This window comes from Arvicola amphibius, chromosome 7 (assembly GCF_903992535.2).
Source record: "Arvicola amphibius chromosome 7, mArvAmp1.2, whole genome shotgun sequence".
In the NCBI taxonomy this organism is placed as follows: domain Eukaryota; kingdom Metazoa; phylum Chordata; class Mammalia; order Rodentia; family Cricetidae; genus Arvicola; species Arvicola amphibius.
In genome coordinates, this window is record NC_052053.1 from 82,003,148 (window position 1) to 82,021,735 (window position 18,588).

At 40.6% G+C, this 18,588-nt stretch overlaps 1 protein-coding gene across 5 annotated transcripts in view; it reads right to left on the bottom strand.

The window, feature by feature from the left end:
• Positions 1-509: 509 nt before the first annotated feature.
• Spata7 (spermatogenesis associated 7) overlaps positions 510-18,588 on the bottom strand; it is a 29,935-nt gene continuing 11,856 nt past the window's right edge. For 4 of the 5 annotated variants that reach the window (XM_038337856.1, XM_038337854.1, XM_038337855.1 and 1 more), the window contains 8 exons: positions 16,999-17,132; positions 11,046-11,518; positions 9,576-9,642; positions 6,363-6,478; positions 5,048-5,101; positions 3,960-4,037; positions 1,433-1,490; positions 510-1,202 (listed from right to left, as the gene is read on the bottom strand). In XM_038337856.1, the coding sequence (XP_038193784.1) occupies positions 636-1,202; positions 1,433-1,490; positions 3,960-4,037; positions 5,048-5,101; positions 6,363-6,478; positions 9,576-9,642; positions 11,046-11,518; positions 16,999-17,132 (1,547 nt within the window). In that variant the 3' untranslated portion in view covers positions 510-635. The remainder of the gene's footprint in view (positions 1,203-1,432; positions 1,491-3,959; positions 4,038-5,047; positions 5,102-6,362; positions 6,479-9,575; positions 9,643-11,045; positions 11,519-16,998; positions 17,133-18,588) is intronic. The other variant, XM_038337853.1, reaches the window with a different exon arrangement.

Consider the following 18,588-nt stretch of genomic DNA (forward strand, 5'->3'; position numbering starts at 1 on the left):
TCTGAAAAGCAACTTTAGAAGTGGCGGTCAAAGAGCCCCAGGTAACCCAGTGGTTCCCACCCTCCGGCATCTGCACCCTTGTGTGCCATCCCCTTACCCCTGAATATGCAAGAGACCCATGTCTTGCTTGCTTCTAATCAAGAGCTAAAAAAGGAAGTGCTGGCGAATCACCCATCTTGCTAGCAGTCTCTATGGTTCTCCTCCACCTTCACAGAGCAACAAGCAGCCAGGCTGTGGCCTGCCTGAGGAGAGTGCACGTGGCAGGGATGGCGAGCAGTCATCTGCCCACCAGCCAGCCAAACCAAATGAAGCCTCAGATCTATGGTGCAAGGAAAAGAATTCTGCCAACTGAGCATGGAAGCAGAACCCCTCGGCCAAGCCTCCCAATGAGATCACAGCCCTAGATTGTAGCTTTTGAGCCCCGGAGTAGAGCAGACATCAGTCCTGTGTTTCAATTCTTGAACCACAGACAATAGGATTAATAATAAATATGTAGTGTTTCAAGATGCTAAATTTATGGTAATTTATTATACAGCACTGAAAATACAGAAATCTTAATATGTAAAAAAGGAAAACAAGAAAAGTAATATTGAGTTACTGGCCACATGGAGTATTTATTAGTGAAGATCCAAAGGTTAGTCTTCAATGCTCATTTCCATGATTTTTAGAGTCGGTAATTGCTTGTCATGATTACTGCCATCTTTGCTGGGGAACTGTACAGATGGGGACAGTGCTGTGCTAAGACAACATAATTCCCTGGAAGTCTCAACCCTTTCAGAGTCACTGTCACCTTCAATGACATCCACAGAGGTTTCCTGGTCTATCAACCTGCCAGAAATACTTGGATTGTTTTCATCCAAGGCTGAGGCCTTAAGATCTGACTCATCATTGACCTGTTGAACTATAACACTTTCGGAATCCACCAATTTACGGACAGGTATTAGAAATTCACCCGGTAAAGAGAACATCTTGTTTTCATCCTTCGGCACAGATGACAGCATGTCCAGAGCCTCCTGGAACTGCTGACGTTCTTGCTCAATTACTGTATCATCATTGCTTGTACCTTCATTTGGTTTTGAAATCAGAGCCTTTTGAAAATCAAGTTGATTCAACATTCTGAAATCACGCGGCTTTGCTGGCTCTTCCTCAGATATGCAGCCTAAGTCAACCTTCAGGCCATGTAGCAGGTAGCGCATTTTCCCCTAGGATTTTGGAAAGGAATATGCAATTATGAGGATCATTATACAGCTAAGTTAATAAACTAAACCATGTCTGTGTGCAGTGCTGATAGTCTCAGAGGTTAACATTTCCACAGCCCCTGCGCCCCTTCCCCTCAAAAAAAGCACGCAGGGGAAAGAACCTATTTTAAATGAGCTCTTTTATGGTCTATGCAATGTTTTACAAAAACATAAAATTCTAAAGAAAGACAAACCTCCTCCAAATGATGTTTATTTTGTTTTATATGTCGTTCAAACAGTCGTTCTAAAAACCTAAAAATGATCAAGAAAAATATTAACATCTTAAAATCAGATAACCCATTCAATGTAAAATAGGAACATAATATAAAAGCTGACAAAGGCTGGAAAGTGGTTTCCAGATGAATCATTTTCTCTGTGCAGCTGGAGACCAATCTTTCCTGTTGTCTACTTCTCTAACCCGGCAGGCAGCCTGCCTTCAGTTACACATCTAAGTTATATAATAGATACCAGTGTGTCTGAAGAACTGTGTACTGTTTCTGTTTCTGTGAGTGTTTTAGGTGAGACACAATACTTCCTGCAGAGCGCTCTCTCTGTAAGACAGACACCAAAAGCTCCCTGTGCTCCTTCCCCACACCCTAGAGAAAATGCTCTCATAGAGCTGGTTCACCATGGTTCCTTAAGTATACACTCCATTGATGATAGGTCAATGACCTCCAAATGTGTGCCAGGTACTTATGCTAGACATACAATCTGCCTCTGCCCGTCCCTGACATGGTCTGCTATGAGGCTCTAGCTGGCCTGGAACTCTAAGCAGATCAGGATGACCTGGAACTCAGAGGTCTGCTTCCTTGCTGGAACTAAAGGCCTGTGCCACCAGGCCTGGCTCACAGAAACAATGTTACCTATTTCCCTGCCAAAGCCAGGGTATGAAGGCCCTGCAAAAACTGTATTACATCTCTAGGATGAGATTCCTTTCCCTAAAGTCAGTCACAAACCCTTCAGAGAATTTAACTCAGACGTGACTAGCCTCAGGGAATGTATTCTCTACACCAGGCCCAGAATCACACTAACCTATCCAAAGGTTTCCTGAAAACAACAACTGATTTTCTTGGTCACTCAAGCTACCAGGGTTCATAGTGTTCAGTGAGATGAGCCCACCAGAAGAATAGGAGGTCTGGATTATTCTGTCATTTTTAAAAGACCAAGAAACTTGTATCCTACTCTTCACAGCTACTGTTCACATTCTGGAATATGTGCACCGTGGCTTTTTCCTGTGCTTATGTAGGTGGGATTAAGTAATACATATTCAGGTACACGCATGCGCGTGCACACACATACACTCTCTGATCAACAGATGTACTTCGAGAATCCTTCAGGCTGAGGATACCTATTCTTGAACCTTCTAGTTTCTTTCTCAGGATGGTTCTATGTTTAGTCTTATGAACCAAAGTTAAAGGAAAATATAAATGTTTAAGGGAAAATGTAAATGCTATGTAAAACTTTTTGGTTTTGTGGTTAAAAAAAAAACATAAAAGTTACCATTTTAGCCTTCTAAAATGTGTAGTCCAGTAATGCTCGACATATCTATTCTACAAAACTCCTATGCAACTCTTAAAATTAATAGTTTGTATGTGTATGTGTGAGCATGCATGCCTGTGTGTACTCAAGGTCAAGGACAGCATCAGTGTCTAACATTCTCTGTCTATTCCTCTGTGGCAGGATTCTTCTGAGCAGAACACCCAAGTAATCCCCCAGTCTGTGCCCACTCCCCCACCCTCAACAGCCCTGGGGTTATAGCCCTGCATGAGACTCACTTGGCTCATTATGTGGTTGCTGAGATTTGAACTTGGGTTCTCATGGTTGTATAGCAAGTACTTTTAAACACGGAGCCATTTTTCCAGCCCCCATTAAACGTTTTTTTTTTTTCAAATGAAAAGAGGTATGACAATATTGGCAAATGCCACTGGTCTTTTTATTCCAATAACAAAATGTCTTCCTTCATTAAAAAGTAAACCCTATAAAGGGCTATAAATCGCCACCGCAATGGCTGCAGTTGTGTGTAGTGTGCTGTGCAGTCCTATGCTCTGCTACATCAAGGGGAATCGAATGCTCAGTGGTTGTAGACAGAGCAGTGTTTGAGCTGCACTCAGCACACAGCTTCCAAAAGCAACACAGCGGCTGATTTGGTTTCTCAAACTGTCCATTTCCTATAAGTACACAAAGAGCTTTTCTTTTGTCTCTATTAGATCTTACATGTTGCTGGTTGATAAGATGGCTCACCAGGTGGAGGTCCTCGACAGCAAGCCTGATGATCTGAGTTCAATCTCCAGGACCCACACGGTGGAGAGAGAACTGACTCCCATAGGTTGTCTTTTGACCCTTACAGCATGCTGTGGCGTGTGACCACACACACAGACACACACACATAAGTGTAATAAAATTTTGAAAGCTTGTTTTTGATTCCCATAAGAGTTTGTGATAGCAAAGTGGAATTACGGAGGTTTTCCAAAATGGTAGCAAAAATTCAATTCATTATACAGTTTGATATAACTAAGATATAATAATACTTAAATGAAAAAAATCTCTATTGTTTTCTGTAGTGTATAGATGAAAGTCTTTATAATTTACAATCAATTATAAAAATATAATCATAAGAAGCAACATAACTTTTTATATCCTAATAAGTAACTTAAAAAATCTTACTATATAAAAAATATTCAATGTACATTTCCCACACACATTAAAAGAAAAATCTCTAACCTGTTGGAAAATAAACCAAGTTTCAAAATTTCATCTGTCACATTTTCCATGAAGTCCAGGTAGAGCAGCTCCTCTTCACTGCAGAGGAACACAAGCGCATCAGAGACATCACATGGATGGGAGGTCAGGCAGGTGCACCCAGATCACCACTACAGGGACTGCTGCCCATGAATACTATAAACAAACCTGCTTTCTCATGTTCAAAAAGGAAAACATAGAAGTGAGAAAATATCACCCAATGGAGTAAAATTTTATCTTTGTGGAACACTCATAACAGCAAAAAGACAAAGAGCCGCCCTCCCCCCCCCAGGGGAGCAGGGACGTGATGCTTATCGAGCCCTGCTCAGCATCTTGTGTTCAAGCTGGGAAATTTACTGACTAGAAAGACTGCTTTCTTTTGTTTCAAAATCCTTATAAAAAAAGAATTTCTAATAGGCAAATTTATGGATGAAAAATGTAATAGTAATTTTTTTAATTGGACACATTTCTTATGATATACTACCTCATGTCTAACTTTTAGTATCTATTACAAGAAAGTTAGGATACTACAGTCATTGATTCTAGTTAGCTCAAACTCGGGAATGAATGGAAATGGCAAGTACTTACTCAGTTGGAGACTAATTGGGGACGGGTGGTTGTGTAAACCGGCGTGTTAAAAACCAATCCATAGGAACTTGCTTAAGAACAAATAAATGAAACTATAAAGCAGACTATTTTCCTAAAAGCTGTAACTTAAGAATGTACTGTAACCACTGAAAGCAAAGACGACACAGTCTGCAAAGAAGCGGAGCGGCCACAAACCTCCCAAGAGGCCCCTGAGCTCCAAATCCTTTCCTGTAGGGTTCTTTACTAGTTTAATTTATAAAAATAAGCAATTACTAGAAATTATTAGTAGATATTATTAACTTAGGGACACATTTTCACTAAAGATAAGATGCCCAACATTCTGTCCATCAGCATGGATTAAATGATCAATACTGCAGAGCTGGGTGTAGAAAGATGAGTTCCCATCTTAATTTATCTGATCAGGCTTTCCTGAATCTTAATTCTGCTTCCCACTCAGGTAGAAGAGGTCAGAGTGATCTTACTCAGGGTAGATTTTACTGTCTGAAGAAAGCTGTGTAGAGAGCTCACAGAGTGTCCTAGAAAAAGAGAAAGGGAGAATGTTCTAACAGCAGCAAACAAAGGCATACACAGATTCCAGGATTGATATTCTGTCTACATTAGTAGTTATATGCTTTGAAATTTCTAAGTATTTTTCTATCTGTGATTTAGTTCTGTGGGAGTGCGCATGCATGTGTGTGTGCACATGTGCTAATGTGCTGTTTGGGCAATGACTTTCAAGGACAGAGTTGGTACTCAACCTACTATAGTCTTAGAAATCAAGATGTCCCTTGTAAAGGGCTAAGGGAGAAGATGGGCCCTCAAGGGTCTGTGCATTTTCTTCCTGTCTGCTCCAAAATATGTCCTCATTCTCCCCTTGTGAATATTCTTCTCCCCTCAACTCATATCCAGTCTCCTACATTGGAAATCAACTGACAGCCAAAGCTTGCTGGCCCACATTTTTGCTAGGTGTGATGTCACAGTCACTAGGCATGGGATGCAGTGTTAAAGAGCATCTCCCAACAGGAGAGCAGACAAACACTGGCATGTGGGAATGTTACACAGCACAAATTTTGGCTCTTGAAATTTTTTTAAAAAGATTTTTATTTATTTTGTTTATAGTGTTCTGTCTGCATGTGTGCCGGCAGGTCAGAAGAGGGCACCAGATTTCATTACAGATGGTTGTGAGCCACCATGTGGTTGCTGGGAACTCAGGACCTCTGGAAGAACAATCAGTGCTCTTAACCTCTGAGCCATCTCTCCAGCCCCCAAGGCTTTTGAAAATTTTATTAATTATTGTGTGTGTGTGTGTGTGTGTGTATGGACAACTTTCAGGAGTTACTTCTCTCCTCCTCTCACGGGTGCTGGGGAGCAAGCTGTTCATCAGGCTTGCATGGCAAGCACTTTCACTTGGGAGCCAGCCTGTGGCCTCCAAGTGGCACAGCTCGTCTGATGGTGAGGTCAGAGGTCAGGTTCTTCAGCACGGTTGGTGTCATAGAAACTGGCTAACGTTATTGCCAGAGGATGGGCCTTGAGGACAGTCTTCTCTAATATGAGGAGAGACAGCAACTACTGCACACTAGCGTCCCTTCCCCTTTACTAACACATTAGCACAACTGAGTCTAACCTTTACTAACAGGCCACAGAATTGTGTAATACTAAAATACATTAGCACATGGAATTAAAACAGTACTTAGGGGAAATGCTGTATGTATTACACAGGAAAGCAAATGGAAGCAGGGCTTCACTCTGAGACCTAGGTTGGCCTTAAGCCTCCCAAAGATATAAGGTGCCACTCACTTTTGGGAGGAATGCTGCAGAGTGCCATCTTTAATCCTGTCCCATCCTAAGTTTTGCCCCTGTGAAGGTAAAGGAAGGTTTTTGTCCTCAGCACCATTTGCCATGGAACTAAGTGCCTGGAAGTGGTACAAAAAAAAAAAAAAAAAAAAAAAAAAAAAAAAAAAAAAGTTAATTTTGTTTCAAAACTATGTTCTGAAAGAAAACAGCAAATATTAATAAAAAATAAATACAAAAAGTACCTGATATATTAAAACAGACTAACAAAAAAAGAATAGCCTATCCAGTCAGCAGTTTACCCACGTTAATAAGAAGCATTTTAAATGGCATTAGGAAATCATAAATAACAGACTGTGGAGGAGTCTGCACCTGTGACCCCAGTACTGAAAGGAGGAAGTATGAGGTCACAGTTCACAGGTCACCTGGGGACCTGGGAGAGAGGCTCATCACCACAGCCATACACCTTTTACATTTTTATTTTACTTTATTTGAGACAAAGTCTCACTATTCAGCTCTGACTATCCTGGAACTTGCTAATGTAGGCCAGGCTGTCCTCAAACTCACAGAGATCACCTGTTTCTGCCTTCCAAGTGCTGGGATTAAAGGTGTGTGCCACCATGCCTGGTTAGCCACACCACCCTGAAAGTGCCCCATCTTGTCTGATCCTGGAAGTGAAGCAGAGCCGGTCTGGTTAGTAATTGGATGGGAGACATCACCCCTACACATAACGTGTGCATACCCACATAAGAAAACAAAAACTAACAAAAGTAAGACAGAAACCCATGAAAGGGATACAAATTTGCAGCTTTTAAGTAAATTTTGGGGAAAAATTCATTGACTACATTATTAAAAATTCAAAAGCACATCTGTTTCAAATACCCACTATGTCACACATGAAAGCAGCTGTAGTAGCAATGGCATATGGGCATTATTAACAAAAAAAACGATGGCACATCACTTGAACAGATTTCTTCTGATGTGTCACAAATAATATTTTATTTGCATTAATCTTTACAAAATTATGTTCTGTTTTCAAACAGGTCTCCTGTAGCTCAGGCTGGCCTTGAAATTCCTTTGTGCCTGATGATGACTCTGAACTTCTGACCATCCTCCTCTAACATCTCAGCACTGGAATTACAATCATGTACTGCTGGGCTAGCGAGACGGCTCCATGGTTAAGAGGACCAAGGCTTGGTTCCCAGTGCCGACCTGGCTACTTGTAACCCCTTAACTCCAGTCCAGCAGATCCAGCACCCTCTCCTGACCTCCTTGGGCACCAGCCATACACATGGCACACATAGATGCAGGTGACCACACAGATGCAAAGGTGGGCCAGCCTGGTCTACATAGTGAGCTCCTGGATATCCAGGGCTACTTAGATATACACTGTCTCAAAACAAAACCAACAGAACCCACACAAACAACAACAAAAATAGAAAGGAAGAAAGAAAGGAACAAGAGGTACTACTGTTGGGGCTGAAGAGGTGGCTCAGCGGTTAAGAATATTGCACAGGCTGCCCTTCTAAAGGACCCAGGTTCATTCCCAGCACCCACATGGCAGCTCACAACTGTCTGTAACTCCAAGATCTGACACCCTCAGACATACGTGCAGGCAAAACACCAATGTATATAAAATAAATAAATACTTTTAAAAAAAGAGGCACTACTACACCAATTCATGCTTTGTTTATGCTAGGCAAGTACTCTATCAAGTAAGTTATATTCCCAGTCCTACAAAGCTGATTCATGCAAAAGGCTTTACAGTTTTAAAAGTGTGGTTAAACTATAGATCTACTGCAGCTTTCTCAAGTCCAAGACTGCTGTGAGCATCCATTTTTCTTGAAGGATTATGAATGAACATTCAGAATGCAATGTAATAAACTGAGATTCTTCCAATTTCAGTCGCCACCATAAGTAATGTTATGAAGATGAGAATGATGTATGATGTTTGTGTGAGTGCAGGCGTGAGCACACCATGGTACACACGTTTAGGAGTCAGTGTTCTCTGTCGGCAGAGGACTCCAGGGAGCTTGGGGCGTCACTCTTCTGTGCTAAGCACTTTTATCTGGGGAGCAGTCTCACCTGCCCTGCGTTAACTTACTTAGTTATCTACAGGGCTAACTCTTTTCACTAAAATTCAAGATGAAAATAGGCATCGTTTATCAAGCCCTTCCCAGGCTAGAACTATGCCTGCTGTGCCTTCTCCCAAGGACCCTGCAGTTAGTTATTCTTTCAGGAAGACACTTAGCTTTCAGAGGCTATTTTCTCCAGGAACCCTGTCAAAAAACTATTAATGGCTGAGATGTAAAAACATAAGTTCCTACCCATTTTGAGAAAGAAAAAAGAAGTTGAATGTGATTATATTTAATTTTGTATCCCTGAGTCTGTGTTTGACATTTAAACATGCAAACCATATTTAGAATTAATGCATTTAAGTTAGGACATAATCCATGGTTGAAATGACTCAAATTAAATGACTTTGCTTGAGAAATCATATTTAAAGCTAAGATATATTAAATCACTGCTAAACATTTAAGATACAATGTAATAAAGTTCATAAAAGTAGAGTCAAATGTAAGAGAATGGTATATACTGACTCCCTTATGATGTATGATTTGTAATATAGGCATTGCCAATGCAAACTGTTATATAGGTAGCCTTGGCAGCACCTTTAGTACCTTGTCTACTTTTCTGTGTGTGCCGCTGCAGGGTGGGTGCTGTGGTACTGAACACAGCCTTGCAAATGCTAAGCAGTTTCTCTAACACCAAGCTATAGTTCAGTCCTTTGTTGTTTTGAGACACAGTCTTGCTAGACAGCTTAGGCCACACTTAAATTGGCTGTATAGTCCAAGATGGCCTCCTAGTCATAATCCTCCTGCCTTTACCAAGTGTTGGAATTATAGGCAAATGCCACCATACCTGGCTCTCAGAATCTGTACTTTTGAAAATGTCATTAATATATTTTATTCACCCACCTGTTTAGCCAACCAGCCAGCCAGGGAACCACTCAGGTGCTAATAACAAAGGACTCCCTAGAATTGGTAGGATGCATCTGACCATTCAGAGAGCACATTCGACAACTGCAAACAGGCAAGCCTTCGCATGCTGACTACATTCTATTTCACTCTTGATAGTCCAAACAGCTCTCTACATTCTACATAAGTCAAATCATCTGAAACTCAGAAGGCACCAACAGAAAGACCTCATGGTTACTACCTGCTTTATGTTCACTTCTGAGTCCTCTGAGTTCTTTGTCTCGGATGTCCCAAACTCAGAATTAAAGCTGTAACATTTACAAAGAAATGATTGTTACTCCTTTATATACACAGTGACAAGCTTTACTATTAAGAAAAAGGTATAGATTTGGGCGGTTGTGGCATGCACCTTTAATCCCAGAACTCAGGAGGCAGAGGCAGGTGGATCTTTGTGAGTGTGAAGCCAGCCTGGTCTACAAGAGCGAGTTCCAGGACAGGCTCCAAAGCTACAGAGAAACCATGCCCCCTCAAAAAAAAAAAAAAAAAAAAAAAAAAAAAAAAAAAAAAAAGGAAAGGGAAAAAGAAAAGAAAAAAAGGTATGGTATAACTGAAAGAAATTCACCTATTTACTCTTACAAAAATGTGTAATTTTTAATTATAGATCTGGAAATAGACATGATTTGATTCACATATACTTCCTTTTCCTTGCTTGAAAAATAGACTTCAGTTAAATATACAATGGGCTAAGAGAAATGAGACTATCCTTTTAACATTTAAAAAGATATAAAACAATCTCTTCATTTCTTTCTTTCCTTCTTTACTGATTAAACTTGTTCTCGACAATTTCAGGCAAACCCATAGTTCATTCTATTTACTCTGCCCTAGCCCCTTCCTCCCTAGCTGTCCCTTTCCCGTCCTCGTGCAAACATGGACTGCACCTAGTGTGTGTCGCCCTTGCACAGAAGCCACGCCACCTTCAGTCTCACTTCAATGTTAGTGTCTGTGTTGTCAAATCCAGCAATGACGTCTTCATTTCTCCTCTGTTTCAGGTCCAATTCCCTTTGTAAATCAAATCCATTTGCCATCAGTGCACCTCTTCTCCACTCATAAAACTAGTCTTGCAATGTTTGATTTTTGAATAACTAAAATCTAGTATGGAATAAGTTATAATCACTTGGCAAAGATACTGAATATCATGAACCATCCACTACAGAAATCAAAATCAAGGCAAATTCTAACTTCCAGATATCTCCTCAACTGTCTAAGTCACGCCTGCAGCTGTTCCTACCCAGGGTGTGGACATGTGCCAGGAGAGACACGGGGAACCAGATCAATGTTTATTTTCCCTCCTGGGCCTCACTGGTTTGCCAGCGTTAACACGAATATTTATTTACATCAATGCTGTCTGATAATGTGTCTTAAGACTCCTCTGAAAACAACATTTAGAAACACACAGAAGTTCGAGAGCTGTGCTTACAACAACTTAGGCAGCACTCATTCATTGGAGCTTAACAAATCTAACAGCTACGTTTTCTGATTACTGCGCTGCTTCTAAAGATGCACTGGACAGCTGTACCATTCATTCCCGTGAAAGGCACTGCTGGATCTCAAGGTTGCAGATAAAGTGTACAACAAAGCAAGAAATACTGCTTATTAATCATTTCCCCTGACTTGCTGGCCTTGCTCTCAGCTGTGGGCGCGCCATACAAACCTGCTTAGTTCAGTCTGGGTTTCAGCTTCCGTCTGCCCATCTGGAAAACCCTTCCTTCTTCTGGCAGGTGTGTAGTAGCGATACTGTGACAGGAAGGACTTCGCTTCTGTTTTTAAAGTGCGTGGGGTGAACGGCAGCTGCTTGTTCGAGAAGAAGTCAGAGTGCTTTTCCAAAAGGTCCCCACTGGGGGACTTGGAGATGAGCAGCCGGAAGCGGTGGGCATTTGGGAAGGCACTCCTAGGCCTCCTGTCACAGCCATGGCTGCAGCACGGACTCCTGGGAGCAGATCCTGTGTAAGCCAGGCTGAGCGGGGAGGTGCTGGGATGCCTCTGGGTGCCATTCACGAGGAATTTATTCAGCTCAGGATGACGCAGATGCAGTTCATCTGAAGAAGGGACCAGTGACTTCGACAATGATGGATGTCTTGTCACTTCTTCTATTAACACACCCCGACATTGTGGTTCCCCTGAGGGCTAAGAACATTGATTGACAGTAAGCATTTACACCAAATTCATGGAACTGGGGAGTCTCAGATTAATTTATACATGTGCCCTGCCTCCAACTCTGTGAGAAAGTACGACCATTACCTCCCCCCAACCCATGATGGGCCTGGACTCAGGGCCTTGAGCTGCTACGCAGGTTTCCTACCACTGAGCTACATTCCTGCCCTGCCCTTGCTTTCGAGAGGAAAAGGGGGGCCAGGGTCACAGACTCAGCTGACTCTGGGCCTCTGCTCTTTGCTATGCCATATACTATGTTCACCTGAAAAACTAATTTAAAATCTTGTTTATAGCACAAGGAATCTTAAATTGATCTGAATTCCTTTCTTGATAATGTACAGGTCAGCTAACTTACAAACGGATATATCTAAATAAGGAAACACATCCAGACACACAATTAGCTTTCCAACCTTTCTTTCCCAAAATAAAACACAAAATAAAGTGAGTATTCTGCATTAAATTGTGAGTCCTTGGGTTACTGCTCAAAAGTACACTAGCTTTAAAAAACCGCTTCCGAACTGGGTTCATATTACAGCTGATGTACAAAAGGCTCGGCTCTTTGAAAAGATATTTCTGAATCTTACAGGGCTATTAATTAATAACCATAAGAATTATTTATATCCAGAGGAATGGTATAAGCTAAGCTTAGAGTAGGGAGAAATGCATAAAGCATTAGATTGCCCGATAAGCCTTATCAGTGTGATGTTTTACAAAAACGAACCAAAAAGAACCGCTAAGGACAGAAGTACAGAGCTGGGGGTCAATGAGATGGCTAAGTAGATAAAGGTGATTGCTGCCAAGCCTAAAACCTGAGTGTGATCCCTGGATCTCACATGGTGGGAGGGAGGAACCAATTCCCGCAAGTTTTCTCTCTCTCTCTGTCTTTCTCTCACATGTACACACATGCAGACACACACAAGCACATAATTAGTAAATGTAAACAAACAGACAAAAAAGAAATTTGCCTAGCATACACAAGGTCCTATGTTAATGTCCAACACTGGAAAAAAATAAGGAAAAAGAAATACTCTTTTCTGATATGTGCTGGCACACTGCTTTTGAGTTAATCGAAAGCATGAAACTTAAGTCTATTTTCCTATCTCAAACCCTACCTTGTATTCTACTCTCCCCTTGGAAATCAAGAGACTGTAGTATAAAATTAACTGTACTACTGATCTGCTTTAACAAGATTATATAGTTGTTTCCTTTAGTTCTAAATATGGCAAAGCCTGAAAAGATATTTGCATTGAATATGGGTAACACTTTGGTAAACCACTCCAACTAGAAAAACAGTCCATTGGAAAGTTCTAGAACAAGCAGTCTGGTGGTGTTCTGCCCACCTGCTCTGATGCCACTATGCTGGTATGTGAGGTGATTTGCTATAAACTGTTTCTGTGATTTGGATTTATGCAAAGTTCATGTCAAGAACATCTACCCAATTTCCAAGCACAGAATAAGTGAGGAATACATCCTTCTCAGGGGTAGAGGCAGAAGTGGCGTTCTAAGATCTAAACTGCAGCAGCTAGAAGGGACGCACTTGGAAGAGTCCTGAAAATTGGCATCACATGATCCAGGGTGAGAGAAGGAAATGAGTGGGAAAGCCCAGGCAGTGAGAATCCAGGGTTCTGAAATATGAGCTCATGTGTCTGCAGAAACTGCTACAATACTAAGAGGCAAAGTCAGCATCATTAATTGTAACTATCTTTTCAATGAAAATATTTTATAATTATTATAAATATTGTTAACCATAAAATCAACCCAATTATTAAAATATACTACCCAAACTCATAATTTAAGATAACTTGGCTGTATTTAAAGTATTAATTATTAAAGATTATTAAAAATGTAGGCAAAATAAAGATTACTATTACTTCTAAATGGAATTATAAAAAAGGGAATAAAAGCATAAATGAATTGTCATGGAGGCAGGCAAGATACAGAATTACAGATACTAAAGGGAAAATAGACATATTAAAATGTTTATTTTATCTTACTTTATTATAAGTGATTCATAAATTATATTAAAATATATAATTTAAAATTTTCAACAAACTCATCTCAAAATTATTACTTTGTACATAAAATGTTAGAGATTATTAAAGAATTACTAACAATTATAATAATCATAAAAATATAGGGGCTGAACAGATGGCCCAGAGATTAAGCACATTTGTTATTCTTGCAGAGGCCCTGTGCTTGACTCCTAGGGCCCACATGGCAGTTCAAAACGATCTGTAACTCAAGTTCTAGGGGATCTGATGTCTTCTTTTGGCCTCTGAGGGCACATTGCATGCATGTGGCAGGTAGCATAACATATATGCAGGCACTCATACATACACATACAATGAAATAAATATTGAAAAAAAGAGAAATCTACCTGAGAGTGCATCATGGATGGAGAGATTAAAAGGTAGTCTTCAGAACAGTGCAGGAGACTCTCACTCTCAACCCTACCTGCCGCCCCCACCCCACGACTCCCAGGTCTTGCTCCTGAATGAGATGCTTCTATCCAACTGTCTCCTGAATATATTCAATGTTCCTAAGCACTGTGAATTGAACATGCCAAAGAAGTAAACTCATGCCTCTTATCAATGTTACCCCAGAAGAAAACCTGCTCCTTATCCTATTATCACAAACCAGGGAATCTCACTTCTGCCTTTCTCTTCATATCATCAAGTCAGATACCAAGACCTAGCAATTCTCCTTTCTAAATAATGAGCCGCCTGTACCCGTATGTCTGGTGTTCTTTATAATGCCCTGGTCAGCTCTTACTTTTTCTCCCAGATCACTGCAGCCGTCCTGTAATTGGTCTGCTGGTCACTGCAGCCAGTGTAGTCGTTCTAAAGGGTATGACGTCACTGTCTAACTAAAAACTGCTTTTAGTTCCTCCATAGTTCTCAAGCAGGAAAACAGTCCAGAGCCGCCCGAAAGGCTCCAATGCCCGAGTCCTTCTCACTGCCTGCTTGTATACCGTGTCCGTGTACTGAAAAGACCAAGAGTTAAAGGACAGTATCTGGTGCTTGGTAAGCAACGGGGAAGCTGTCCTGCCAAGTAGGCTTGCCTGCCTTCCCTCTCCTCTCTTCTCTTTCCTTTCTTTCCCTCCCTCCCATCTTCCTTTCCTTTCCTTTTCTGTTTTGAACCATACCATGGATGGCAGGGCTGGAACTCATACTCGAGAGCATGGGCTCTCAATGGCTACTCTGCAACTGCGAAACTTGCCCATCTTGAACCCGGGCACTCAGTAGAGACTGCAGGCCTTTGGAAACCTTGTTCCCCACACAAGTTTGCAGCAGAAATTTTACATCATTTAGAACTCTGCAAAATTTAAGTCAAACTTTATTACTAACTCAGATTTCCCCCATATATAAACTACACAGTGATAAAAGGCATGGGAGAAGGAAAACAATGGATTAAAAAATATCAATTGAAGTTAACTAGATACCAATTCAATTCCAATAAACTCAAAAATAAGACAGTATATGAAATCATAGCATGGTATTTGGTGATATTAAACAATTATTATTTTTTAAGCATAATAACAGTGTATTTTTTTGAGAAAAGCTCACTATGTTGCCCCGTGTGGCCTTAAGCCTATCTTAACCATCCCCTAGTGTGCCACTAACTGGAATTAGAGGCATGCACTACTTTGCCTGGCTGTATCATGACTGTGGTTTAAAGTTGTGGGTAAAAAATACAGAATCTGACAATCATAGCAAAATACTGTGAGCTGGAGGCAATGGCTGGGGTTAGAGATGAAAGACCCACCACCGGAATGAGCGGATAACGCCACACGGGTTGATGAAGACATGTGGGCTCACTACAGTACTAAAGTTTGCAAAAGTGATCATTTTAGTGTTGAATTCCATGGAAATCAAAACAGCTGTTCAGAAAAATGAAGTTATGAAATTTTCAGATCAGTGTATCTATTACCCATCCCTCAGCAGAGAAGCTTGTCTTGCAAGAGACAGTAATTAACCCAGAGAGACAATGTGCAGGGACTGTATTTATCAGACACCTCCCCTCAAGGCTCAGGAACTATGGGGAAAGGAGGTGAAAAGACGGTACTATCTGTAGGTAGTGGATGATTCCAAAGACACAGCGTTTTCAGACACAACAGGGTTAGTATACATATGAACTCAGAGAGACTGTGACAGCACACAAGACCTGCACAGGTTCAAACCAAAGTCCCAGCACGGAGAAGGGGAGAGTCCCACCTTTAACTAAGAAGGCATTTGAAACTGGCAGCTGCTGGGAAAGGGAAGATCTGTTTTTAGGAGTGGCACTGGGTGGATCAACCACACTCCAGGGCAGGCCCCAGGCCTAGGAGTTGGTCAATACAAAATGAACTAGTTTTTGTGCACTTTTTGTCTTTTCTGTTTGTTTGCTTTGATTTTCATCTTGTTCTTTCTTCTTTTTGAGAGACAGAGGGGAAAAAAAAACATGAAATTGTGTGGGTAAGGGAGGGTAAAGAATATGATCAAAATGTATGAAAAACTTTTAAATAAAAAATAACTTCCAACTTCTATAAACTAGAATATAGAAAAAGAGGAAACAGTGCTCTGTTCACTGAAGCCAGCATAACCAGACAGAGAGAAAAAGGTACACCAGTAACAACAGTGTTCAGATGTCAAAATCCTAAACAAACGTTTGCCTCTGAATCCAGCAATATAGAATACCTTAATGTTTTAACACAGCACTCAGGAAGCAGAGGCAGGCGGATCTCTAAGTTTGAGGCTAGACTGGTCTACAGAATGAGTTCCAGGACAAGGGCTGCACACAGAGACCCAGTCTCAAAACAAGATGAACAAAAAACCAAATAAACAACAACATCAAAAAAAAAAAAAAAGGAAGAAGGAAGGATGGAAACGCAAATGTATCACAGCTCAGATCTGTTTATATTAAGGACACAAGTCATTCACTACATTAACAGATGAAACAGAAAATCACATCATCATTGCCAAGAAATGCAAAAAGAACACTGGATAAAATTGCCCATTGAGATCAAAACATTCTATCAAAAATGTTTTTAATTAAAAAAAATGATCTATTCATGGGAGAGACTCTGAAAACTGCAAACACTTCTCATCAAACTAAGAACAAAAGACCACTTCTTCAAATAAATGTTAGAGAAGAGTCAAAAAAAAAAAAAAATAAAACCATAGTCCAGGTCAGCCAACTACAGCCTGCAGCCCAAGTCTGAGACATCATCCTTTCTAGCTAGTGGAGCCTGTGTGGAATACAGCTAGGAATTTATTTCTGAAATTGCTCATGGCTGCTTCCCCCTGGCAGGCAGCTGTGAGGAGATGGGGCCTGAAAAGCATGCAGTAGAGTCACTTGGTGCTTGATGCTCACAATCTGCTGACCCAAAGCTACTGAAAACGGTCCCCAGCCAGGCTGCAGCACCAACGTGCCTTAGAAACATCTGCTTTTAGAGAGCAGAAGAATCAGCTTACCTTCTGTAGAGAGTTAAAAAGGAACTTGGAATTCATCTTAGAACTGATCTGCATTGTGGGTTTACTTAATTTAACCTCCTTTTCACATCGTGCTAATTCTTTCTTTAGTTTCTCTCTTCGCTGCTGATCTGCATCTAAGGAAGGAAGGAAAACTTTGAAATTGGCAACAAAACACAAAAACTAACTTTTTGGTCTTGTTACATTAATAAAGTCAAAGATTTCTCCCTTTCACTGCCCTTTTTCTTTGGACACTTCTCATCACATAGGCTGGCTGTCTAGAAGTTCTCGCCTGGAAGATTCTCACTCCAGCGTGGGACATGAGGCCAACAGCACCATGCACAGCTGGTATATCTTTATTGCTAAACATGTTTACACTACTATAAGAGACTAAAATCTGTTGTATAAAGCCGCTTGTTCATTTCTGGCCTCCCAGACTCCCAAAATAATCACACAGAACCTATATTATTTAAATCACTGCTTATCCAACCTCTCAAGTGTATTGCTAGCTAGCTCTTACATCTAGAATTAACCCATTTCCATTATTTTATATTTTACCATGAGGCTTGTGGCCTACTAGCAAGGTTCTTTCTCCTCTGGTGGCTCTATGGCTTCTCCCTGACTCCCGCCTTGCCCTAGTCTGCTAAGCCACTGACAGAAACAGATTTATCCATTAACTGATAAAAGCAACACATAGACAGTAGGACTTCCCATATCATTTCCCCTTTTCTGTTTAAATAAAAAGGAAGGTTTGAACTTTAACATAGTAAAATTTAACATATAACAAAACAGGTATCAAGCAAGAATTACAGTTACAATATTTATATCTACTTTATTTTTTATCATAACTAAGGAAAACTATAACTATTCTTCACCTCTATCAAAGACTCAGGAAGGATATAATATTACCTAAGTAAACAGGAAGTACATTGTAAGCTACTTTTAATACTCTAGAATTGTTAGAGACATCTTGCTGCCTGGACAGTCACCTAAGTTCTTCTGTAATGTTGGAGCATCCATGTTCAGCCCACAGGCCCATAGTATCTAGCAGACTTTTCTATGAAGCAGAAATTTCAAAGACAGTTCCACCTATATTGGTGGTTTGTCAGTCACTTTCTTCTGTGTCCTGCAGAATGTCTAGCAGACTCTTCCATGAAGCAGGAACCCTGAAGGACAGTCTCACCTTTAGTCAATTTCAACAGTCATTTCTCTTTGGGTCCTGCATGTCCAGTTAATCAAGCATTCCAGGCAAGAGCAATTTCTTGCCCAAATGGCTAACAAACTCCATAAGTCTCTTTGATGTACGTTATCTTCTTGAACTAGAAGTAGATTGGCTGCCAGAAGCACCAATCATGAAAAATCCAAGTTCTTAAAACATTTTAAATGCCATATTCTGTAGTCTTTGAAAGGTTTGAAGAATATCTATCTAACTGAAATATATCTGCATATATATCTAGAACACCTAACATGACTACAAGCTTGACTATTATAGATGATTATCTATTAACCTGTATTTCCATTACATTTCCAAATGAGCTACACAAACACAATACCTTAATCAAGAACAGAACATACATACAATACCTTAATCAA